The 26,667-nt window shown below is 38.1% G+C and overlaps 1 protein-coding gene across 5 annotated transcripts in view; it reads right to left on the bottom strand.

Annotated features, from left to right (window-relative positions):
* The window catches only part of BRWD3 (bromodomain and WD repeat domain containing 3), a 156,853-nt gene that overhangs the window by 115,773 nt on the left and 14,413 nt on the right, over positions 1-26,667 (bottom strand). For 3 of the 5 annotated variants that reach the window (XR_009493521.1, XM_002699937.7, XM_010821790.4), the window contains exon 6: positions 25,837-25,935. Coding sequence is in view for 4 of the 5 variants with exons in the window: in XM_002699937.7 (XP_002699983.1) it covers positions 25,837-25,935 (99 nt within the window). In the remaining variant the exon portion in view is untranslated. Of the gene's footprint in view, positions 1-1,912; positions 2,035-25,836; positions 25,936-26,667 lie in introns of those variants that run through there. The other 2 variants (XM_024988810.2, XM_024988812.2) reach the window with 2 other exon arrangements.

Here is a 26,667-nt window from a genome sequence, read left to right as displayed (position 1 = left end):
TGTGACTAAGACAAAGCAATGTAGATATAAAAAGTATGTCCTTTTCTCCTCCTTGAGAGCCCCATTCCACTTTCTCCTCCTTGGAGACTCAGAACTTCTTATCAACCTACCTTAGAATTAATTCTCTCACATTTAAAGTTAACTGATGTTCAAAAACAAAGTCATTGGAACCAAGGACACTCAATGGGGAAAGGACAGTTTCTTCAACAAATGGTGCTGAGAAAACTGGATAAACACAGGCGAACAACAACAACAAAAAATGAAACCAGATCCCTATCTTGCATCACTCACAAAAATTAACTCAAAATGTATCAAAAATGTGATACCATAAAACTTCTAAAAAGAAAATATAGGGAAGAAGCTCCTTGATATTGGTTGTGGCAATGATTATTCAGATGTGACACCAAAAGTATAAACAACAAAAATAAAAACAACAACAACAAAAAAAAAACAGCTAGTACTTCAAACTTAAAAGCTCCTGCTCAGCAAAGTAATTGACAAGATGAAAAGACAAACTACAGAATGGAAAACATTTTTTGCAAGCCATATATCTGATAAGGGGTTAATATCCAATATATATAAAGAACTCAAACTCAATAACAACAAAAAAATATTATTAAAAAGTGGGCAGAGAAAAAAAAAAAAAAAAAAAAGGCAGAGGAACTAAAACCAAAAAAGACACCCAAATGTGAACCAGGTAAATGAAAGGAAGTTCAACATCGTTAATCACCAGGGAAATGCAAAGCAAAACCACAATGAGATATCACCTCACACCTGTTAGAAAGGCTATCATCAAGAAGACAAGAGGTAACACGAATTGGCAAGGATGAGGAGAAAAGGGAACCCTTGTACACTGTTGGCGAGAAGTAAATTGGTTCAGTCACTATGGAAAACAATATGTAGGTTTCTCAATAAATTAAAAATACAACTACCAGGGAATTCCCTAGCAGTCCAGGGATTACAACTCTGCGCTTCCACTGCAGGGGCACAAGTTCAACTCCTGGTCCGGGAACTAAGATTCTGCATGCTGCACGGTGCAGTCAAAAAACAAGAACTACAATATGATCCAGCAGTTCCACTTCTCATTATATACTCAAAAGAAATGAAAACAGGACACTGAAGAGATTCACTCCCATGTTTACTGTGTTATTACTCACAATAGCCATAATATGGAAACAATCTATGTACCTACCTATCAACAGACAAATGGATAAAGAAGTTATGGTATATAAATATATACACAATGGAATATTATTCAGCCATGATAAAGAAGGACATCTTGCCATTTGTGACAACATGTATAGACCTTGAAGACTTTAATAAAAGTGTGATAACTCAGACAGAGAAAGATAAGTACTATATAATATCACTTATAAGTGGAATCTAAAAAAAACCAAATTCATAAAGAGAGTAAAATAGTGGTTATCAGGGGCTGGGGACAGGGGGATAGACAGATATTTAAGGGTATAAACTTCTAATAAGTAGTAAATAAGTCCTAGGGGCAGCATAATGCACAGTACAGTGAATATGGACAACAGAATTAATTTATAATCATCAAATTTGCTAAAAGACTAGAACTTAACTATTCCAATCGCTAACATAAAATGATAATTATGTAATGTGCTAGAGGTGTTAACTATCATTACAATGCACATCGTATTACAATATGTAAATGTATCAAATCAACATGTTGCAATCCTTAAATTTACACTTTATGTGCAACAAATTACTTCAATTTTTAAAATGTGCATTAAAAATGTCCATTTTGTAAAAAGCATAGGCTCAAATAAGCATCTGATTCAACCACATGAAGAAACATTTGCCCACAAGTACAATTAGAAATTTAATATTTGTAATCATTTTCTGTCTTATGAAATTTTTCATTGAGATTTACATTTAAAAAGTAACTGACCTTTGTGCTCTTTAATTCTCGATATAGGAAATGCAGGAGAGAGGGAAAACAGCTGCCTTTTGCAATGAGAAAATGCAAACCTGCCATCTATGACAACATGGATGAATCTGGTGGACATTATGCTAAATGAAATAAGCCAGAAAAAGATAAATATTACATGAGTTCACTCATACATAGAAACTTTTTTAAAAATATTGAATTCATACTAACAATAAAGTAGAATGGTAGCTTCCAGAGACTTGGGGGAGACAGAAAAGGAGATACTATTCAAGGAGTACAAACATTCAGGTTTAAGATGAAAAAAATTCTGGAGATCTAATACATAGCTAATATATAGCTTAGTGACAATAATTAACAATAATAATCTAGTGTATACTTGAAATTTGGTAAGAAAGTGGATCTTAAGTGTTCTCATCACACACACAAATGTGGTAATCATTTCACATGACAGACATATATCAAAACACCACGTTGCACAACTTAAATGTATACAATATTTATCTGTCAAAAATAAAAAGGAAAAATGCAAACCAACACTAGTGAAGATTCTGAGAGGCTAATCACCATTTCTGAGGGCCTAGAAAGTAATCTACAAGCAACCATGCTCTACCTTTCTCTCTTTGAACTAGTGTACATTATAGAATTTTGCCAGAGCTTGAAAGGACTTTATAGATTAATTTTTAGTCCAACCACTCATTTTACATATAAATAAACTGTGATTCAGGCTGGTGAAGCAAGTTTTCCAAAGTCATACAGGTGATAATAAACAGAGAAGGAGGATACTTGATCTTGGGTCCAACATCTTTCTTCTTATATGATACCTGCCTCTTCAGTTAGTGCTTTATGTTTAAACATATCAGCAATACTTATCTCCCACCACATAAAAGATATTGATGATCAAAGCAGTGAACTCGTCTCCTTGTTTTTTTGGGTACCAAGTCACTATTCAATACAAAATGGTAAACAATGAGGACATGTGTCTGACGGGCAAGGAGAGCAGGGGTAAGGATATATACATCAGTAATCCTATAGGAAAAATCAAAGAGCCAGGCATGTACCTCAACAGGTATGGCAGAATGGGTTCTGCTAATTCCCCCTATTTTGGCAGAATGATGAAGTAAAATGGTAACACAGTATTGAGAAAAGAACAAATGACCTTTCTTCTTCCTTACCGATAAAATCTATAAACATAATACCACCTACCTTAAAAAATAACTGAAGCGAATTTTGTAGCACATCGACATTATACGTTTAACTTATATAACCCCATAATTACTATTAATATCCACCTTTTTAAGACATGGAAGCTGAGTCATAAAGGGGTTTAACAACTTCCCCCAGGTCCCAAGCTAGTAAGCAATACAGACAAGATTCACTCTGACCTCAGAGGCTGATTTCTTAACCAATATTCTATAATAGGTCTTCTGAAGAAAAGAAAAAAATTTTTTAAATTAGCATTTGACCCAAAACGTAAACTATGCTAAAACGACTATAATAGGTTTCACCACAAACCTTAACTTCTAGCCCAAACCAACTCAGAACATAATCATTTCAGTTGAGACGCTCAGTCATGTTCAACACTTTGCGACGCCATGAATTGCAGCACACCAGGCCTCCCTGGCCAGCACCAACTCCCGGAGTTCACCCAGACTCACGTCCATCGAGTGAGTGATGCCATCCAGCCATCTCATCCTCTGTCGTCTCATTCTCCTCCTGCCCCCAATCCTTTCCAGCATCAGAGTCTTTTACAATGAGTTAACTCTTCGCATGAGGTGGCCAAAGTACTGGAGTTTCAGCTTTAGCATCATTCCGTCCAAAGAAATCCCAAGGCTTATCCCCTTCAGAATGGACTGGTTGGATCTCCTCGCAGTCCAAGGGACTCTAAAGACTCTTCTCCAACACCACAGTTCAAAAGCATCAATACTTCGGCGCTCAGCCTTCCTCACAGTCCAACTCTCACATCCATACATGACCACTGGAAAAACCATAGCCTTGACTAGGGGCTTGATAAAGGACAGAAATGGTATGGACCTAACAGAAGGAGAAGATATTAAGAAGAGGTGGCAAGAATACACAGAAGAACTGTACAAAAAAGATCTTCACAATGAAGATAATGACGATGGTGTGATCACTCACCTAGAGCCAGACATCCTGGAATGTGAAGTCAAGTGGGCCTTAGAAAGCATCACTACGAACAAAGCTAGTGGAGGTGATGGAATTCCAGTTGAGCTATTTCAAATCCTGAAAGATGATGCTGTGAAAGTGCTGCACTCAATATGCCAACAAATTTGGAAAACTCAGCAGTGGCCACAGGAATGGAAAAGGTCAGTTTTCATTCGAATCACAAAGAAAGGCAATACCAAAAAATGATCAAACTACCACACAATTGCACTCATCTCACACACTAGTAAAGTAATGCTCAAAATTCTCCAAGCCAGGCTTCAGCAATACGTCAACCGTGAACTTCCATATGTTCAAGCTGGTTTTAGAAAAGGCTGAGGAACCAGAGATCAAATTGCCAACATCCACTGGATCATCAAAAAAGCAAGAGAGTTCCAGAAAAACATCTATTTCTGCTTTATTGACTATGCCAAATCCTTTGACTGTGTGGACCACAATAAAGTGGAAAATTCTGAAAGAGATGGGAATACCAGACCACCTGATCTGCCTCTTGAGAAATTTCTATGCAGATGAGGAAGCAACAGTTAGAACTGGACATGGAACAACAGACTGGTTCCAAATAGGAACAGGAGTATGTCAAGGCTGTATATTGTCCCCCTGCTTATTTAACTTATATGCAGAGAAAAGAACATAATAATATCTGTCAAATCACCCAATCCCAAAACTATAGTATAAGAAAGCAAGATAGAATATGTTTAAAAAGAGATTGAAAACTCCTAGAAATAGGTGGACTCAGCAAGGTTGTAGGAAAGAAGATACACATACACAAATCAAATTCATTTCTACACACTAATAATGAATATGCAGAAACCAAATTAAAAACACAATACTATTTTTGATCATTGAAAAAATACTTAGATATATACTTAACATGTACAATATCTGTATGCTGTAAGTATAAAATCCTGATGAGAGAAAGCAAAGGAGAACTCAATCAGTTCAGTTCAGTCGCTCAGTCGTGTTCGACTTTTTTCAACCCCATGAATTGTAGCACACCAGGCCTCCCTGTCCATCACCAACTCCTGGAGTTCACCCAGACTCACGTCCATCGAGTCAGTGATGCCATACAGCCATCTCATCCTCTACTGTCGCCTTCTCCTCCTGCCTCCAATCCCTCCAGCATCAGAGTTTTTTCCAAAGAGTGAAATCTTCGCATGAGGTGGCCAAAGTACTGGAGTTTCAGCTTTAGCATCATTCCTTCCAAAGAAATCCCGGGGCTGATCTCATTCAGAATGGACTGGTTGGATCTCCTTGCAGTCCAAGGGACTCTCAAGAGTCTGCTCCAACACCACAGTTCAAAAGCATCAATTCTTTGGCGCTCAGCTTTCTTCACAGTCCAACTCTCACATCCATACATGACCACTGGGAAAACCATAGCCTTGACTAGATGAACCTTTGTTGGCAAAGTAATGTCTCTGTTTTGAATATGCTACCTAGGTTGGTCATAACTTTCCTTCAAAGGAGTAAGCGTCTTTTAATTTCATGGCTGCAGTCAACATCTGCAGTGATTTTGGAGCACAGAAAAATAAAGTCTGACACTGTTTCCACTGTTTCCCCATCTATTTCCCATGAGGTGATGGGACCAGATGCCATGATCTTCGTTTTCTGAATGTTGAGCTTTAAGCCAACTTTTTCACTCTCCTCTTTCACTTTCATCAAGAGTCTTTTTAGTTCCTCTTCACTTTCTGCCATAAGGGTGGTGTCATCTGCATATCTGAGGTTACTGATATTTCTCCCAGCAATCTTGATTCCAGCTTGTGCTTCTTCCAGCCCAGCGTTTCTCATAATATATTTTGCATATAAGGTAAATAAGCAGGGGGACAATATACAGCCTTGACATACTCCTGTTCCTATTTGGAACCAGTCTGTTTTTCCATGTCCAGTTCTAACTGTTGCTTCCTGACCTGCATACAGATTCCTCAAGAGGCAGATCAGGTGGTCTGGTATTCCCATCTCTTTCAGAATTTTCCAGTTTATTGTGATCCACACAGTCAAAGGCTTTGGCATAGTCAATAAAGCAGAAATAGATGTTTTTCTGGAACGCTTTTGCTTTTTCGATGATCCAGCAGATGTTGGCAATTTGATCTCTGGTTCCTCTGCCTTTTCTAAAACCAGCTTGAACATCTGGAAGTTCATGGTTGACGTATTGCTGAAGCCTGGCTTGTAGAATTTTGAGCATTATTTTATTAGCGTGTGAGATGAATGCAATTGTGTGGTAGTTTGAGCATTCTTGGCATTGCCTTTCTTTGGGATTCGAATGAAAACTGACATTTTCCAGTCCTGTGGCCACTGCTGAGTTTTCCAAATTTGCTGGCATATTGAGTGCAGCATTTTCACAGCATCATCTTTCAGGATTTGAAATAGCCCTACTGGAATTCCACCACCTCCACTAGCTTTGTTCGTAGTGATGCTTTCTAAGGCCCACTTGACTCCACATTCCAGGATGTCTGGCTCTCGGTCAGTAATCACACCATCATGATTATCTGGGTCGTGAAGATCTTTTTTGTACAGTTCTTCTGTGTATTCTTGCCACCTCTTCTTAATATCTTCTGCTTCTGTTAGGTCCATACCATTTCTGTCCTTTATTGAGCCCATCATTTGCATGAAAGTTTCCCTTGATATGTCTAATTTTCTCAAAGAGATCTCTAGTCTTTCCCATTCTGTTGTTTTCCTCTATTTCTTTGCAATGATCGCTGAAGAAGGCTTTCTTATCTCTTCTTGCTATTCTTTGGAACTCTGCATTCAAATGTTTATATCTTTCCTTTTCTCCTTTGCTTTTCACTTCTCTTCTTTCACAGCTATTTGTAAGACTTCCCCAGACAGCCATTTTGCTTTTTTGCATTTCTTTTCCATGGGGATGGCCTTGATCCCTGTCACCTGTACAATGTCACAAACCTCAGTCCATAGGTCATCAGGCACTCTATCAGATCTAGGCCCTTAAATCTATTTCTCACTTCCACTGTATAATCATAAGGGATTTGATTTAGGTCATACCTGAATGGTCTAGAGGTTTTCCCTACTTTCTTCAATTTAAGTCTGAATTTGGCAATAAGGAGTTCATGATCTGAGTCACAGTCAGCTCCTGGTCTTGTTTTTGTTGACTGTATAGAGCTTCTCCATCTTTGGCTGCAAAGAATATAATCAGTCTGATTTCGGTGTTGACCATCTCGTGATGTCCATGTATAGAGTCTTCTCTTGTGTTGTTGGAAGAGGGTGTTTGTTATGACCAGTGCATTTTCTTGGCAAAACTCTATTAGTCTTTGCCCTGCTTCATTCCGTATTCCAAGGCCAAATTTGCCTGTTACTCCAGGTGTTTCTTGACTTCCTACTTTTGCATTCCAGTCCCCTATAATGAAAAGGACATCTTTTTTGGGTGTTAGTTCTAAAAGGTCTTGTAGGTCTTCATAGAACCGTTCAACTTCAGCTTCTCCAGCGTTACTGGTTGGGGCATAGACTTGGATTACTGTGATATTGAATGGTTTGCCTTGGAAACGAACAGAGATCATTCTGTCGTTTTTGAGACTGCATCGAAGTACTGCATTTCTGACTCTTTTGTTGACCATGATGGCTACTCCATTTCTTCTGAGGGATTCCTGCCCGCAGTAGTAGACATAATGGTCATCTGAGTTAAATTCACCCATTCCAGTCCATTTTAGTTCGCTGATTCCTAGAATGTCGACATTCACTCTTGCCATCTCTTGTTTGACCACTTCCAATTTGCCTTGATTCATGGACCTGACATTCCAGGTTCCTATGCAACATTGCTCTTTGCAGCATCGGACCTTGCTTCTATCACCAGTCACATCCACAGCTGGGTATTCTTTTTGCTTTGGCTCCATCCCTTCATTCTTTCTGGAGTTATTTCTCCACTGATCTCCAGTAGCATATTGGGTACCTACTGACCTGGGGAGTTCCTCTTTCAGTATCCTATCATTTTGCCTTTTCATACTGTTCATGGGGTTCTCAAGGCAAGAATACTGAAGTGGTTTGCCATTCCCTTCTCCAGTTGACCACATTCTGTCAGACCTCTCCACCATGACCCACCCATCTTGGGTTGCCCCACGGGCATGGCTTAGTTTCACTGAGTTAGACAAAGCTGTGGTCCTAGTGCGATCAAGCGCAGGCAGGTGCGACTGGCGCCCTAAGCACAGGCGGCTGAGACTGGAGCACTAAGCGTGGCCGAGAGGAGCTACCCCATGTCCGAGGTCAGGGGCAGAAGCTGGGAGGACGCCATGCCTGAAGGGCGGCAGCCAAGAGGAGTTACCCCACGTCCGAGGTCAGGGACAGTGGCCGAGAGTGCCAGGCTGTGACGGCGCAGGAACGGCTGAGAGGAGCTACCCTTCGTCCAAGGTCAGGGGGTGAGGCCGAGAGGAGCTACCCCGCGTCCGAGGTCAGGGGCGGTGGCCAGGAGGCCAACCCCACGCCAAAGGCCGGGGCAGCGGCCAAGAGGACCAACTCCACGCCCAAGGAGCCGTGACTGCGCGGGTGCAGGAGGGCCTAGATGAGCTATCCGACGCTGAAGGTCAGGAAGGGCAGTGATGAGGAGATACCCCTCATCCAAGGTAAGGAGCAGCAGCTGCGCTTTGCTGGAGCAGCCATGACGAGATACCCCACGCCTAAGGTAAGAGAAACCCAAGTAAGATGATAGGTGTTGCAAGAAGGCATTCAAAGGGCAGACACACTAAAACGGAGACCTCAATAGAGACATACCATGTTCATGAATTGGAAGTCTCCACAAAGTAAACATCAATTCCCTCAAAATGATCTTACTGCAATTAAGTAAGCTCTTACTGCAATTCCTTTCCAAAGGCTTCCTGCAATTCCTTTCCAAAGGCTTTTACAGACATAACGTCCTTGTCCTAAAATTTATGGAATGGCACTGGCTGGCCCTAGAAGGCCCTAGCATGCTGAAAACACTCTCAAAAAATAATAAAGTGGGAAGGATTACTCTTTCCAATGTTAAGGCTGACTTTGTATGTACAGTAATCAAAACAATACAGTACTGGTAAAGAGTTAAATACATAGGTCAATGGAACAGAACAGAGGACCAAGAAGTAGATTCAGACAAACATTTATAACTGATGTTTTAAAAAAGTACTAATCAAATGCAATGGAAGAAGCTATAATTTTAAATAAGTGGTACTGGAACAACTAGACATCTTTTGATTTAAAAAAATTAACTTTCTCCTCAACTTCAAACCTAAACTTCTCCAAGTTTTCCAACCCAGCACCTTTGCTTATGCTATTCCCTTAGTCTTATGCCACACTTCAGCCATTTCAGCTTGTCAAGATCCTTATCCTTGGAGGCACAACCTAAAACCATTCTCTTCCATGAAATATTTTTCAGTCACTTCAACCAAAAGTAAACTCTCCAGCTTCACTTATCGTAATCCTAATATTAGTTATTTGTGTACATCTCTGATCTAAGATTAATTACCAGCACTTTAAGGACAGAGATTAATGTCTACTGTATCATGTACTGATTCAGCTCAGTCCCTTGGAAGCAAAAAACAATCAAATATTTGTTTAATTAATCCAGTCCCATCTTTCCCAAAATATTCAACCATAATTCACACTACTCCAAGGTATAAATTTTCCATTTAAAATCAGACGAGCCTTTTTTTTCTGTCCTATGCAGATATACTCTCACCTGGAATGGTCCCCTCTTTCAGTTATAATTTATCCTTCAAAGTTCATTTCAAAGATCACTTATTCCTTAATATCTTTCCTTATTTCTCTTAATCAATTCAATCTCTTCTTCCTTAATGTTCATTATTGTATTTCCCTTAAATCAGTTAGTCTGTGTCTGCTTTAGACTGAACTTTTATGACAGTCCCTTGGACAGCAAAGAGATCAAACCATTCAATCCTAAAGGAAATCGATCCCGAATATTCACTGGAAGGACTGATGCTGAAGCTGAAATTCCAATATTTTGGCTACCTGATGTGAAGAGCCAACTCAATGGAAAAAAGCCTGATGCTAGGAAAGACTGACGACAGGACGAGAAGGAGGTGACAGAGGATAAGATGGTTGGATGGCACCCCCAACTCAATGGGCATGAGTTTGAGCAAATTCCAGGAGACAGTGAAGGACAGAGAAGCCTAGTGTGCTGCAGTTCATGGAGTCACAAAGAGTTGGACATGACTTAGTGACTGAACAACTGATGTGGAACCTTCAGGGAAGAAAATTAGCAGCCTTATAAAAGAGGCCTAAGAAAGTTCCCTTGCTCCTTCCTCCATGTGAGGTATCTATGAACCAGAAAACTGGTCCTAATTAGACACTAAATCTGCTAGAGCCTAATTTTAGACTTCTCAAACTCCAAAATAGTCAGAAATAAATGTTGTTTATAAATAACTTTTGTCTATACTATTTTGTTATAGCAGTCTAAAAGGACTGAGACAATGTCTTGTACTATAATCATACTCCAGAATCTGTCTAAACTTTCCCAAAAGTCAAATCCTTGAAAGCAAGTGCTGCCCTGAACACTTAGAAAAGGTTTTGTATCAATTTGGTGTTCAAGTGTATGCTGAATTGAATAAAAATTATTTCTAGTGTTAAACCTTCTAAACCATTGAGACTATAAATTTAATAGCAAATTTTATAAGGAATATTGACCAAATTTATAATTCTCTTATTATGACTTCCAAAATATAATTTCTGATTCTCCCCTGCCTCTCTAAACCTTGGCTTTTTATTTTCTTATATTGTTTTTCTTTACTCCAACTCACTCTTGATGAAATGCTTACAGTTCATTCAAATTTTATCCTGGGCTTTCTTCTCTGTTTTCATGCTGTCCCTGCAATCTTACCTACTCACATACTAATTACTGTGAAATCTTTACCTAGAACATTATCTTTCACCTTAGCTCTGGGACCACATTTTCTACCTAATAGACATCCTTCCCCTCTACCTAGAGGTGTACCACAGATGGAGAGTTCCCAAATCAAGTTCATTATTCTTTCATCACAAGTTTTCTATATTCTCCTTCTCTTCAATTTTGTTACTGATAGATTTTTTTTTTACTCTTCTCCTTTATGCCCCATATCCAATCAAACTGTATTATTCATCTCACCTCGAAAATTTAGCTTGAATCAATTTGTTAATGTCAATTTCTATTGCTACTGCCCCCACACTCATCATCTTCTGTCTACATCTACACTAACAGCCTTCTTTGATTTTCCAGCCTGCCTCCTCCAGTCTCTCTCTTCTCCAATTTACCCTATACTCTGTCTCTGTCACCTGAGTTATCTTTTCAAAATAAAAAATTCAATCATATAATTTTCCCATTCAAAAGTATCCAATATTTCCTCAGTACCTATAAGATAAAATCTAAATTCAAAATTTTAGAACGGGTTGGCAAACTGAGTCAGTAGGCCAAATTCAGCCCACCACCATGCTCATTCATTTATACATTATCTAGAGCTGTTTTTACACTACCACAGAGTCGAGTAATTTTAACAGAGACCAAATGCCAAAAAATTAGACTATCTGGCCCTTTTATCCAAAAATTTTGCTGACTCCTGACATGGACAGTTCAGAATAATTGGGTCCTAATCTCACTTTGGCTCACCAAATGGCTTAGTGGTAAAGAATCTGCCTGTCAAGCAGGAGATGTAGGTTCAATCCCTGGGTCACAAAGATCGTCTGGAGAAGGAAATGACAACCCACTCCAGTATTCTTGCCTGGGAAATCCCAGGGACAGAGGAGACTGGCAGGTTACAGTGATGGGGTCACAAAAAAGTCTAACACAATTTACTGACTAAACGACAATAAACCTCCCTTTCCCATTTCACCTCCCACCACAAACCCTAAGCTCTTACAAGGGGTTCTATTATGGCAACTAGGAAATATACATTACTTACTTTGCTGAGACTTTTGTGGAAAGGGCACTGGATTTGGAGACAAAGAACAAATCCTAAAACTTAAGTTTAGATACTAAAAAAACACCCCACTACAGCTGCATGTGAGCTAGATATTCTTTTTGTGATGATAACCTGAATACTAGATCTTTAATCTTTGAGTCATTATTATCATTTTCAACATTATAATCAACATCTGTGACCCGATATCATGGGTTTCCCCAGTGGCTCAGTGGTAAAGAATCCACCTGCCAGTGCAGGGGTTCAATTCCTGGGTCAGGAAGATCCCATGGAGTCAGAAATGGCAACCCACTCCAGTATCCTTGCCTGCAAAATTCCATAGGCAGAGGAACCTGGCGGGCTGCGGTCTATGGGTTACAAAGGATTGAACACAACTAAGCAACTGAGCCTGGAGAAGGAAATGGCAACCCACTCCAGTATTCTTTCCTGGAAAATCCCAGAGACAAAGGAACTTGGTGGGCTGCTGTCTATGGGGTCGCACAGAGTCGGACACAACTGAAACAACTTAGCAGCAGCAGCAGCAAGCAACTGAACACACACACATGACCCAAAATCTGAATTACATGTTATATTTGCATAACATTTTAAAGGTTATAAAGTAATTCTACAGACATCTCATTTGAGTTCACAGTATTTCTGTGAGATGTGAAGGCAAGCATTTTGTTCAATCTGTAAATGAGGAACTTAAAGCCCAAAGGAACTAAGTATCTTGCCTAACATCAATACATGGCAGACCCTTGGTTCAATCCAGGTCTCTTGATTCTAGTTCAATAGTCTTCATACATTTCAATGCTGTTTATTTAATGACATTATAGGAAATACAACCTAATATAATCCTGAAACAGAAAATAACTTCAACATCAAAAATTCTACATTATATTCTTCAATATTCCCTCTACCTGCAAGACAATGAACAAAAAATCAGCAGGGATTCTGGTATCTATTAAATTGGGTTTTACTGGAAAGTTTACCAAGATCCAAAGAGTATTTTGAAATGGCCATATCAGAGTTGTTAGACCACTCTTCTACTCCACTCATTCTCTATTTACATTGGAGAAAAATCTGTTTTAAAATTATTTTACATTGGCATGGAATATTGAGCTGGTGTTAGAAAATATTTCTAGGCTAAACAAAGGATTGTCGATTCAACAAACAAGAACATCCAGAAAAGCCTTTGTTGCTCACTCAGTCATGTCCAACTCTTTGCGACCCCATGGACTGTAGCCTGCCAGACTCCTCTGTCCATGTAATTCTCCAGGCAAGAATACTGGAGTGGGTTGTCATTCCCTTCTCCAGGGGATCTTCCCAATCCAGGGATCAAACCCAGGTTTCCTGCATTGTAAGCAGATTCTTTACTATCTGAGCCACTATGAGAAGCCCTTAAACAAAATAACAAATTTTTGGATGCTGACCATGTGTTTCTAAAAGACTTACAAGAACAAATGTTGAAAGAATCAAAATCTATTTGGGACTGAAAGAGCAAACTATCAGCTAGGACTGAAAAAGAAAAAAGCAGCTCTGCAATTAATCAGGCTGTGAAGACAGACACAGATAAAGCCAGCTGCAAAGTTAATAGGAAACACTGTTCCTCCCAAGGTCATGCAGCAGTTGTAAACTATCATAATGACCCCTTCTTTGGGTGATGACTGCTTTCTTACCAATGATGCCCCCATCCTCACTTTGTTATTTTCATTTCTTACTGGAATAAGATACCCAATTCCTATACTTCCTTGTTTCATGACAGCACCCAACCCCTAGTTAATCCCCACTTCTCTCAATTTGCTTCAGAAGCAGCCACCAATCCAGAACTAATCCTGGCTTCCTTCAGATTGACCTCAGAATTCTTCAGTGGTAAGCCAAAATTCACAAAAGACACTTCCCTCCTCCCTCTTGTCCAAAGGCCTTCCATGGTCCCTCAGGAGTACACTCCCTCACTATGAGTCAATAAATTTGATTTTGTCAGACTACAGGCTTGTTCCTGGTGGTCTCTGTCTGATAAGACCTTAACAAGGTAAGTCATTTTGAATTACCCCACACATTCAGCAGTTTAGTACTGACAAAAGCCCTCTCCACTCCAAAACAAAAAATTCATGAACCTAAACCTGAAAATCATTAAGCAGAAGAAACGTCACTTCCAATAAAGATGAACAACACACTGAATTCTACTCCTCATATCACAGGAAATATCAATGGTGCTAAGAGAGAATAATGTTTAACCAAAACCAGGTAACTACTCTGTGCAACCCTATGGACTGTAGCCTGCAAGGCTCCTCTGTCCATGGGCTTCTCCAGGCAGCAACACTGGTGTGAGGTGCCATGTTCTCCTCCAGGGATCTTCCTGACCCAGGAAGGGATCTTCCCGACCCAGGAATCAAACCCGTGTCTCATACATCTCCTGCACTGGCAGGCAGGTCCTTTACCACAAGGGCCATCTGGGAAGCCTGGTAACTACTATATCTGCTAGAAAAAACACTGTATCTTCAACTTGGCATTAAGTTCGAGATAGCAGACTCTAATATGATGTCCTGCTTATTTAACTTATATGCAGAGTACATCATGAGAAACGCTGGGGTGGAAGAAGCACAAGCTGGAATCAAGATTGCTGGGAGAAATATCAATAACCTCAGATATGCAGATGACACCACCCTTATGGCAGAAAGTGAACAGGAACTAAAAAGACTCTTGATGAAAGTGAAAGAGGAGAGTGAAAAAGTTGGCTTAAAGCTCAACATTCAGAAAACGAAGATCATGGCATCTGGTCCCATCACTTCATGGGAAATAGTTGGGGAAACAGTGGAAACAGTGTCAGACTTTATTTTTCTGTGCTCCAAAATCACTGCAGATGGTGACTGCAGCCATGAAATTAAAAGATGCTTACTCCTTGAAAGGAAAGTTACGACCAACCTAGATAGCATATTGAAAAGCAGAGACATTACTTTGCCAACAAAGGTCCAGCTAGTCAAGGCTATGGTTTTTCCAGTGGTCATGTATGATGTGAGAGTTAGACTGTGAAGAAGGCTGAGTGCCAAAGAATTGATGCTTTTGAACTGTGGTGTTGGAGAAGACTCTTGAGAGTCCCTTGGACTGCAAGGAGATCCAACCAGTCCATTCTAAAGGAGATCAGTCCTGGGTGTTCTTTGGAAGGACTGATGCTAAAGCTGAAACTCCAATACTTTGGCCACCTCATGTGAAGAGCTGACTCACTGGAAAAAACTCTGGTGCTGGGAGGGATTGGGGGCAGGAGGAGAAGGGGACGACAGAGGATGAGATGGCTGGATGGCATCACCGACTTGATGGACATGAGTCTGGGTGAACTCCGGGAGTTGGTGATGGACGGAGGCCTGGAGTGCTGCAATTCATGGGGTCACAAAGAGTTGGACACGACTGAGCGACTGAACTGAACTGAACTGAATATTCTGCCTATAGCATCAAGAAGAAATGTTTTAAAATCCAGCAAAACTCCGTAACAGTAAAGCAAAGTTGTGACCTTCTAGGAAATAACAGCTATACATCTACCTCAAAGACAAACCTCAGGAATATGGGGGTAGGGTAGAGGATGAAACAGGGAGAAGCCTGCTTTCAGCAAAAGCTTAAGACAATCAAAACAGTACCAGGCTCAGCCAATAACTGCTAACCAAATAAAAGACTTAAGGCTTTATACACACAAGGTAGAAAAGATTATTGTTCACAGATCAGGCTCCTTATACCAGACCCATCAACAACATCTTCAAGTACAGTTTTTCAGAAAACAAGCCTTATTTAAAGAGGGCTAAAATATTCTTGGATTAGTCTTTTCTCTTTTATAAAAAAAGTCACATGATTAACATTTATAGTTATATATTTTAATTTTAATTAGAAAATAGAATAGCAGCATATATACCACTTTCTAATTGGTTAAAATGTAGTTCAACATATCATTCAGCTCCTGTAAACAGAGAGGACTATAACAAACCAAGAAAATACTCTGTCAAAAACATCAGACTTCCCTGGTTGTACAATGGATAAGAATCCACCTGCCAGTGCAGGTGACATGGGTTTGATCCGAGGACCAGGAAGGAAGATCCCACATACCATGGAACAACTGTGCCAAAACTACTAAGCCCACAAAACTCTAGAGCCTGTGAACTACCCAAATGCCACAGCTACTGAAGCCTGCACACTCTTGGGACCTGAGAGCTGCCAACTACTGAAGCCCATGTGCTTAGAGCCTCTCCTTCACAACAAGAGAAGCCACCGCAATGAAAAGTCTGTGCACTACAATGAAGAGTAGCCCCCACTCCTCACAACTAGAGAAAGCCACATACAGCAGCAGAGACCCAGCGTAATCAAAATAGATAAATAATTTTAAAATGTATACATAAAAAAAGAACATTGGAAATTGACTCATGAAATTCAGTGTTAACTCAAGATTTAAAATGACTAGTAGTGTTTTCTGTGTGAAGCTTGGCTTTGGATTTCCCAAAATAGCTCTGCATGCATGAGTGCCTACTAAGTCACTTCAGTAGAGTCCAACTCTTTTGTGACCCCATGGACTGTAGCCTGTCAGGCTCCTCTGTCCATGGAACTCTCCAGGCAAGAATACTGAAGTGGGTTGCATGACCTCCTCTAGAGTATCTTCCCAACTCAAAGATCGAATCCATGCCTCTTAGGTCTCCTGCATTGGCTGGTGGGTTCTTTACCACTAGAGCTAACTGGGAAGCAAATTAACATAAAGTCTCAAAAGAAGCCAGAAAAAAAAAATGAATTTTAATGAAATCTGAAAACTGTAGTAGAAGCAAAACAGAACTATTTCTTTCATGTATTTGATGCTATTATGAATCAAATTAGGTCTCTGAAACCTTAATCACATAGAGTAACAGCTTTACAGTCTTTAAGGCTGAGGCCATTCCAACCCCCTAAACACCCATCCACAGTACAATTTAAATAAAACTAGTAAGTCCTAAGGCTATTGGTATTCATGGTCATTGAATGTCTTATTGCTAGATAATATTAAGATATGGCAAAGAACAGTATTTCTAATTCCATTCAGCCTTTCTGCAAAGTTCACTTAATTTGAGGATAAATATTCTAAATCTTCATTTGACTATATTCTTCTAAACCATTTCATTTGATTTGGTTATTATACACAGACATTTTAGACTGCCTTTTCTTCCAACTAAACAAATCTATAACTGTTTACAGCTTCCCTTTGTGAACTATAAATATAAAATTCTATTTCTATAAGGTACTGAGTAAATATATATAACAAGTACTAAAAGATCCTTTTAGAATACTTTGATGTATGTTGAAAGAAAAAGTGAAAGAAATGACAAAGAATGATAAGGAAAGGAAAAAACTGTCCATAACAGAATTAAACAGAAACTCTTTTTTCATTATACTTTACATGATCATACTAAGACAATAAAATCTATTTTCCTTCAAATAAAGCAAATAAAATTATTTGCCCTAATATTAATACGTTGATTCCAGAAATGAATATGAGGGGCTAGAAACTCACACAAGCTATAAAAAACCATAAAAATGCCTTTAAAAGGGATGCTTCCATTTCCATGTAACAGCAATTATAGCACTTCCATTCATTTAATATTTAGTGAGGACTCACAATGTAGAACATAAAAAAAGACTGAGTTTATATTCCACTTCTAATCACTTGCAGGTGTGACAGGAATTCCTTGATCCTCTCCAGATATTAAAAAAAAAAGGTAATAACTTTAGAAGCAACTTGCTTCGTGCAGAATTATCAAGCACAAAAAGGAGGAAGGTGAAGTGGAGGGAAGAAAGCAACAAACAGCAAGGCCTAGCCGAAGACTGATCCATGGGCAAGAGATAAAAACTACATAAAATCAGAGAGGAAGGATGACAAATATTTCTGGCAGAAACCCTGTCACCTCAGCCAAATAAGGCATAAATTAGACTCCTTTCTTTCAGTTTATATTTACATATTAACACGAGGCAGATTTCCCACCTCCAAGTGAATTCTGGCTTTAAGTGTGACATATAACCATACAGTGGCCAATAAGTCAAGAGCCAATCAATGCTAAATGGAAGCTTATGAAAACAAATAAATATTAATTTGTCTATAGAGTGGATGAGCTCGATAAAGGACAGAAATGGTATGGACCTAACAGAAGCAAAAGATATTAAGAAGAGATAGCAAGAATACACAGAAGAACTGTACAAAAAAGATCTTCACGACCCACATAATCACGATGGTGTGATCACTGACCTAGAGCCAGACATCCTGGGATGTGAAGTCCAGTGGGCCTTAGAAACCATTACTACGAATAAAGCTAGTGGAGGCGATGAAATTCCAGTTGAGCTATTCCAAATTCTGAAAGATGATGCTGTGAAAGTGATGCACTCAATGTGCCAGGAAATTTGGAAAACTCAGCAGTGGCCACAGGAATGGAAAAGGTCAGTTTTCATTCCAATCCCAAAGAAAGGCAATGCCAAAGAATGTTCAAACTACCGCACAATTGCACTCATCTCACACACTAGTAAAGTAATGCTCAAAATTCTCCAAGCCAGGCTTCAGCAATATGTGAATCGTAAACTTCCTGATGTTCAAGCTGGTTTTAGAAAAGGCAGAGGAACCAGAGATTAAATTGCCAAAATCCGCTGGATCATGGAAAAAGCAAGAGAGTTCCAGAAAAACAACTATTTCTGCTTTATTGACTATGCCAAAGCCTTTGACTGTGTGGATCACAATAAACTGTGGAAAATTCTGAGAGAGATGGGAATACCAGACCACCCGATCTGCCTCTTGAGAAATTTGTATGCAGGTCAGGAAGCAACAGTTAGAACTGGACATGGAACAACAGACTGGTTCCAAATAGGAAAAGGAGTTCATCAAGGCTGTATATTGTCACCCTGTTTATTTAACTTATATGCAGAGTATATCATGAGAAACGCTGGGCTGGAAGAAACACAAGCTGGAATCAAGATTGCTAGGAGAAATATCAATAATCTCAGATATGCAGATGACACCACCCTTATGGCAGCAAGTGGAGAGGAACTAAAACGCCTCTTGATGAAAGTGAAGGTGGAGAGTGAAAAAGTTGGCTTAAGGCTCAACATACAAAAAACGAAGATAATGGCATCCAGTCCCACCACTTCATGGGGAATGGATAGGGAAACAGTGGAGACGGTATCAGACTTTGTTTTTCTGGGCTCCAAAATCACTGCAGATGGTGACTGCAGCCATGAAATTAAAAGACGCTTACTCCTTGGAAGGAAAGTTATGACCAACCTAGATAGCATATTCAAAAGCAGAGACATTACTTTGCCAACAAAGGTCCGGCTAGTCAAGGCTATGGTTTTCCCTGTGGTCGTGTATGGATGTGAGAGTTGGACTGTGAAGAAGGCTGAGTGCCAAAAAATTGATGCTTTTGAACTGTGGTGTTGGAGAAGACTCTTGAGAGTCCCTTGGACTGCAAGGAGATCCAAACAGTCCATTCTGAAGGAGATCAGCCCTGGGATTTCTTTGGAAGGAATGATGCTAAAGCTGAAACTCCAGTACTTTGACCACCTCATGTGAAGAGTTGACTCATTGGAAAAAATTCTGATGCTGGGAGGGATTGGGGGCAGGAGGAGAAGGGGACGACGGAGGATGAGATGGCTGGATGACATCACTGACTTGATGGACGTGAGTCTGTGTGAACTCCGGGAGTTGGTGATGGATAGGGAGGCCTGGCGTGCTGCGATTCATGGGGTTGCAAAGAGTCGGACATGACTGAGCGACTGATCTGATCTGATCTGATCTGAGCTGTGCAAGGTATAAATTACAAGCCTACTATGCAAATTATAGGACACCACTATATGTCAACTATACTAAAGATAAAAGGGGTAAAACAAAAAAAGGTTTAGAGTGTTACTGCATCATACTCTTCACTCAGTTTAGAAATACAAGAATGTACATTTGTTTCTTGGGTATTACATTAAGCCACAAACTAAAATGAACAAGCTATCTTGCTGCCATTTCTATAATTTTATGAAAACTGTTCAGATTGTGATAATTAGGACAATTTCTGAAATCTTTACCATTATGGGTAATAACTATAATACTAGTTCTTCCAAATACCCATTTTGAACAGACATGAAACAGATTTTTAAAATTATTTCTGTACTGAAAAACTAGCTCATAGCAAATTTGTGTTGGTGTGAAATTATATTTTCAAATTTTAGTGTGACCACTACACAGTTTCCAAGACAACTACTAATTTTTAAAGGGATAAAGAAGTAAAAATACGTAGTGACTAGAGTGTAAGATCTCAAATAATACTACAAATATTAATTACATATGCCCCAAGATTTCTTTGAGTGGCATTAGGTATTAATACTGTTTTGAACAAAAAAGGACTCACAGACATAGGAAACTTATGAATACCTAAAGGGATAGTGGACAGGAAGGAAGAAAATTTAGGAGATTGGGATTAACCTATATACACTACTATTTATAAAATAGATTAAATAAGGACCTACTGTATAGTACAGGGAACTATATTCAGTATCTTAACCTACAATGGAAAAGAATCTGAGAAGTAGATAAATATACATATAACTGAATCACTTTGCTACACACCTGAAACTAATATATTATAAATTAACTATACTTCAATTTTAAAAAAAGGTTAAAAAAGATTAAGACACAGACTTAATATGAAAAAGGACTATTTTTAATTCAGTTCAAGTTTCTTCCTCTGATTTAATTTGACACAAAGCAAAATCAACTTGATTAGTTAAGCATACAGCTAATGAGGTAGAATGACCAGAGCTTAATAATAATATAATATACTGTAAATATAGGCACTGTCCCTGCCCTAAAGGAATTTGGAAATTTACTCCTGGTACACTTAAGTCACATACATTTAAAGTACTACAGTTGTTAGCCTGAAGAGTATGTGGGAAGTAACTCCCAAATTTCATTCCATGCTCCCTCCCCTCCATTTCATTAAATTACTAAATAATGTTGCTAACTGCACAGAAGATGGAAACATTTGAATACATAATCCAATATAGTAGAGAGTCCAGATAAGGTCAAAATTTCTTGGATTTGGCCAAAGACAACTGTAAAACTCTGACTGGAAAAAAAAGTAGCACAATGTGATTTTTAAAGGGAATTACTAAACTCATAATAGGAAAAGTTAAAGTCAGCTTTTAAGTACAAAAATTGGAAACACTCCAGGTTAAGTATGTAGAGTGAATATTAGTCAATAGATTATTAGCAAATTATGCACCTATCCAGAGGGCTGCTTACTGGTTCCCACATAGGTCTAGATATGCACTGTCCATTAGCTATATGTGCTTACAGAATGTCAAATTACTTAAAATTTCACAAAATTAAAAACTTAGGGGCTTCCCTGGTGATACAGTGGTAAAAAATTCTCCCTCTAATGCAGGGGACACTGGTTCTATACGTGGTCCAGGAAGATCCCACATGCTGCGGAGCAACTAAGCCCATGTGCTATAACTACTGAGCACTCTAGAGCCAGTGCTCCACAACAAGAGAAGCCACTGTAATGAGAAGCCTGCACATTGCAACCAGAGAAAAGCCCGCCAAAAAATAACTAAAATTAAAAAGAAAAACTTAGACCTCAGATACAATAGCCACATGTGACTAGTGGCTACTGTTTCAGATATCACAGGATAGAACATCTCCATTATCACTGAAAGTTCTATTGGACAGCACTATTCTACATAAAATGTCAGTTCAAATGAGTGCCAAGAAATGACTAGTAAAATTCTAACATTACTGAATAAAATTGTAAACGTCGGACATATCTATTTACAATAAAAATTCTAAAGAAAGTAGGAATAGAAGGGAACATTCTCAATCTGATAAAGAGCATCTATAATCATACTTAATGGTGAGATTTCCCACTTTCCCTCTAAGATCAGCAACAAGGCAAGGACATCCAGTTTCATTACTTCAATTCACCAGTGTACTTCAGGTATTAGCAGTTCAATGCAAAAACAAAAACAAAAACAAAAACAAAACAGTATAAGGCAAACACGATTAGAAAGGATAAAGTAAACCTGTTTTTACTTGAAGATAAAATGATCATCCATGTAGAGAATCCCAAAGAATCTCAAAAAACTAGAGGCTATTTGATGTAGTTAGTGGAACTGTAGATTTAGTGATATATATATATATATATATATATATATATATACACACACACACACATATATACACACACACACACATACATATATATGTATATTTTCTACTTACTGAAAAATGAAATTTTAAAATATCATCAGAAACCCAGGAAATTCTTAGGGAAAAATTTCATCACAAAACATTGCTGTGAGAAATTTAAAAAGATTTAAATAAATGGAGAATTATACTATGTTCCTGGAATTAAAGGCTTAATGTTGCTACAATATTAATTTTCCCAAAATTCATCTATAGCTTCAAAGTAATCCCAAACAAAATCTATGTCACTTTTTTTAAATAGAAATTGATACTCTAATTCTAAAATTATACCTTGCTAGTAGAACACAGAATGAGATAGCTACTTTTGAAATAATTTGACAGTGTCTTAAACTTAAACATGCACTTACCATAGGATCCAATAATCCACTACCTAGCTATTTACCCAGAGAAATGAAAATAGATGTTCATGCAACAATGTGTACAAGTATATTTATAGGCCTTTATTTATAAAATCCAAAATACGGAACCCAAATGCCCATCAACTGATGAATGAACAAACAGACTGTAGTATATCCATACAACAGAATACAACTTGGTAAAATGATATGCATGAATCAGAAGAATTTGATCTAACCAAAATCAAACAAGCACAAAAGGCTACATACTGTATAATTGCATTAAGATAACATTCTAAATAAGGCAAAAGTACAGTGATAGAGATTAGTGGTTTCTAGGGATTGAGGAATAGGGGACTGACTCTAAGGAGGCAGGAAAGAAATTTAAGGAGTGATACAAATGTTCCATATTTGTATTGTGCTAGTGGTGGTTATATAAATGTATACATTTGTCAAAACTCATTGAACTGCACATTTAAAAAGGCAGAACTTGGGAATTCCCTGGTGGTCCAGTGGTTAGGACTCAACTTTCACTGCCAGCCAGGTTCAATCCCCGGTTGTGGAACTAAGATTCCACAAGCCTCATGGCAGGGACCAAAAGAAAAAAAGGGGAGAACTTTTTATGTGAATCGTACATACACCGTAATGTACTTGACTTAAAAAAAAAAAAAGTAATGTGGCTAATTCTCAATCTTCTGAGTGCTGTTACAAAGTATTGGTAACATCTGTTGGTTCTGGTTTGTTTTTCGGGCTGGGATTGAACCAGGACCTTGGCAGTGACAGCACAAAGTCCTGACCACTGGACTGTCAGGGAACGCCCCATGAAATGGTTCAGAAATAAACGAAAGACAAGCAGTGTAATGTATGCCAGCCACATAAGCAGTGTAATGTATGCCAGCCACATACTTCTCTGGGCTATGGATTTTTCTTCTGTAAATAGGTGTTTTACAACCCAGTTTCCCAAATTTGTTACCAGGAAACTTTCAGAATGTTACAGGGAAAATGATTTCTACTGTCAAACTACTAAGATAATGTTTTCCCAAAGATGATTCACAATGCATTTTAGTATATGAGCAGTCCTACATGTAGTCATTTTTTCCCATATTTTTTTAAACTCAGTGTTTTTCACATTTACTTGACCAAGATAAGAAATAATATTAATAAAAGATCTTTCTAGTACTAAGATTCTTATAAAACCTTTAAGACTTACTTTCATGATTAAGCTTTATTTACATAGGGGAACTATAAAACTAACTGTTTTGGAAAACTATACCCCACCATGAGAAAACTATTTCAAAGGACAAATTTTAAAAGATCTTCTATTCATCTTATTTACTTTCCTAGTCAACTCCCTTGAGTTTTTATCAGGTTCTGAATTCTAAATATGTTGAATTTAAGTATCTTGACTAGTACATACTACATGAAAATATATCATATTTGAATTATCTCTATTCTAATAGCTCCTCCCCAAATAACATGGCAGATTTAAGAATGTGAAAGCATCAATGACAGGGACACTAAAATTCCTAAGCAATTAACATTATGATTAACAAAGTGATTAAATCAAATTATCTAAGTAATTTGACAGTAGAAATCATTCTCCCTGTGTAAAAAACCAATAAAAGTTCAAATGCATATGTGCAGTATTAGAATTTTTTAAAAGAATAAAGAAATATTGAAAACCTAATACTCTAAAGACTGTTCTTCAGCGCTTCACATGTGACCACTGAAGGAAGCATAAAGCATATAAACAATATTGATAGTGTAGCTAAAACTATTATATCATCTGAACATAAATAAATACATGAATAATAAAAGCTATCTCAATTTATTCAATCAATTATCAATAAAGCTTAAGGGAAAAGTGAACACCAGAAAAATTCTGGATGGTGAACAAACTACTCCGGAAAATGAAAAAAAGTGTTAAAAACACCATGTTAAATTAGACCGAACCTAGCAATGGCAACCACTCCAGTATTCTTGCCTGGAAAATCCCATGGACTGAGGAGCCGGGTTGGCTGCAGTCCATGGGGTCGCTAAGAGTCGGACACGACTGAGCGACTTCACTTTCACTTTTCACTTTCATGCATTGGAGAAGGAAATGGCAACCCACTCCAGTGTTCTTGCCAGGAGAATCCCAGGGACGGGGGAGCCTGGTGGGCTGCCGTCTATGGGGTCGCATAGAGTCGAACACGACTGAAGCGACTTAGCAGCAGTAGTCTACTTTTTCTGGTAAAATCCAGGCTATCAAAGAGTACTGTTGGCAATACAGATAAAAGAATCCAAAGTTATCTTAATAATGCTTATGAATCTTTTATCAATGACTTCATCTAAATATTTTAATAATTATTTCTAGTCTAAATTTATTTAACCTTTTTGGGTAAATAAGTTCTACAAGCTAATTATGTATTCTTATTTTTCAATTTGAATTTAAGGCATATTCTCTAGGCACTAGGCACTAAATAAAGTAATTTAATTTTTCAGAAGAGTGAGAAAACAGGAAAACAGAGTGGCAGTTACTCATCTATCTGCTTGGTTCTATACAGTCTTTATAAATGGTTTTGTTAGCTAGATCTTCTCAGGAACCACTACTAGCATTTCTTTATGATGTTTTGGCCAGAGATGACCCAGGATAATATGTAAAGGACATATGAATTTCAGTAAACTACATATGGGAAGGGTGATATTTCTTTCTTTTAATAAAGATAAAACTTATTACATCATTATAAGTTTGGCAAGCAGATATAAGAAAAATGTATTTTTATTTCCTTCTAAAATCTGTCTTTACATAGTTCCCTGTAAAATCTTTGAGCTTGGCACAGAAATATGTAAATACACTTCCATATGGCTAAAAACACCTGAAGTATATAAAAAAGGAAATGCTTCTGCTAAGAAAGAAAAAGACAGGAGAGGAGAGAAGTGGAAGGGGGAGGGGAGGATGGGGGAGGCAGAGAGGGGAGAGGAGGAAGGGGGATAGAGAGGGGAAGGGGAGAGGAGCAAAAAAGGAGGGGTCTTAGGGAGGGGAAGGAGAGGGGAGAGGAGGGAAAAAAGAAGGGAGGAGGATGTGGGGAGGGGAGGGGAGGAGGGGAAGAAAGAAAATGAATTAAAAAAAGTCACCTTTTACAAAACTATGATTATATTTGCTTTAAGTAAAAATGCTTTAAAAAAAATCTGGACCAACCATGAAACACCTCAAAATGTAAGCATTTACATTTCAAATTTAATTCTGGTACGTATTTTTGGCTTTATAATGAGTTCAGGAAGGAACAAATCAAGAATGTGTTTATAACTCACATGGACATTACTCACCCACATTTGGAGGTTTCACATAATTTACAGGTAGTTCTGGAGGTCTGCCTCTATGTAGAGCTGCAAAAGCAGAGCCATTCCATAGTGTACTCTTACAGTCTATACAAAAAGATTCAAAAGTTAGTCAAGCCGTAGAATATTTTTTAAACTGTACTTCAGAGGCAAATGTCTATTTTCAATTTCATTTGTTGAAATACATTTATAACTATTAAAACCACAATAAGAAAATAACATATATATGTTTAAACATGCTATAATCTATATTATGAAAGGTAAACACCAATGCCTTCATGTTATCATCAGGATATTTTATTTTCTGTGCTGATCTAGAATCAAAGCTCTTATTATACATATATTTGAGTCTTATGTAAATATGTCATGGATTAATAAGGTTTTAAGTTTATATTGGTCCCCTTCTGGATCTTTAGGCTTACACATGTCTACTCATATAAAACTGTATAAGCAAGGAAATGAATACAGCACAAGTATGCCAGGTAAAGTTCAGAAATTTATACTTTGTGTATGCTCATGTTATAGAGTGACTGCCAGTACTGTAACAGGTAACAACACTACGTATCAGGTGAAAACTGAGTAAAAATAGTTGTGTTTTTGTCTTTAATGTTTATGTCAAAATTCAAGCAAATATGAAATATTCCTAATAATTCAACTTTGAAACAAAAGTATTCTACTAATCTCCCGAAAGATGTCAAGCTACTGAATTGAAGAATTTCCTTAAATTATAAAATGAGATAATAAAAAACTGGTATCATTTATGCAACCATTTCTTTATCTTTGTGAATTAGGATTTTTAAAAACATTTGCTAAAAAAGC

The sequence above is a fragment of the Bos taurus genome, chromosome X (genome assembly GCF_002263795.3).
Source record: "Bos taurus isolate L1 Dominette 01449 registration number 42190680 breed Hereford chromosome X, ARS-UCD2.0, whole genome shotgun sequence".
In the NCBI taxonomy this organism is placed as follows: domain Eukaryota; kingdom Metazoa; phylum Chordata; class Mammalia; order Artiodactyla; family Bovidae; genus Bos; species Bos taurus.
The sequence above is the reverse complement of the archived record's forward strand: the minus strand, read 5'-3'. Positions and strand labels throughout refer to the sequence as shown.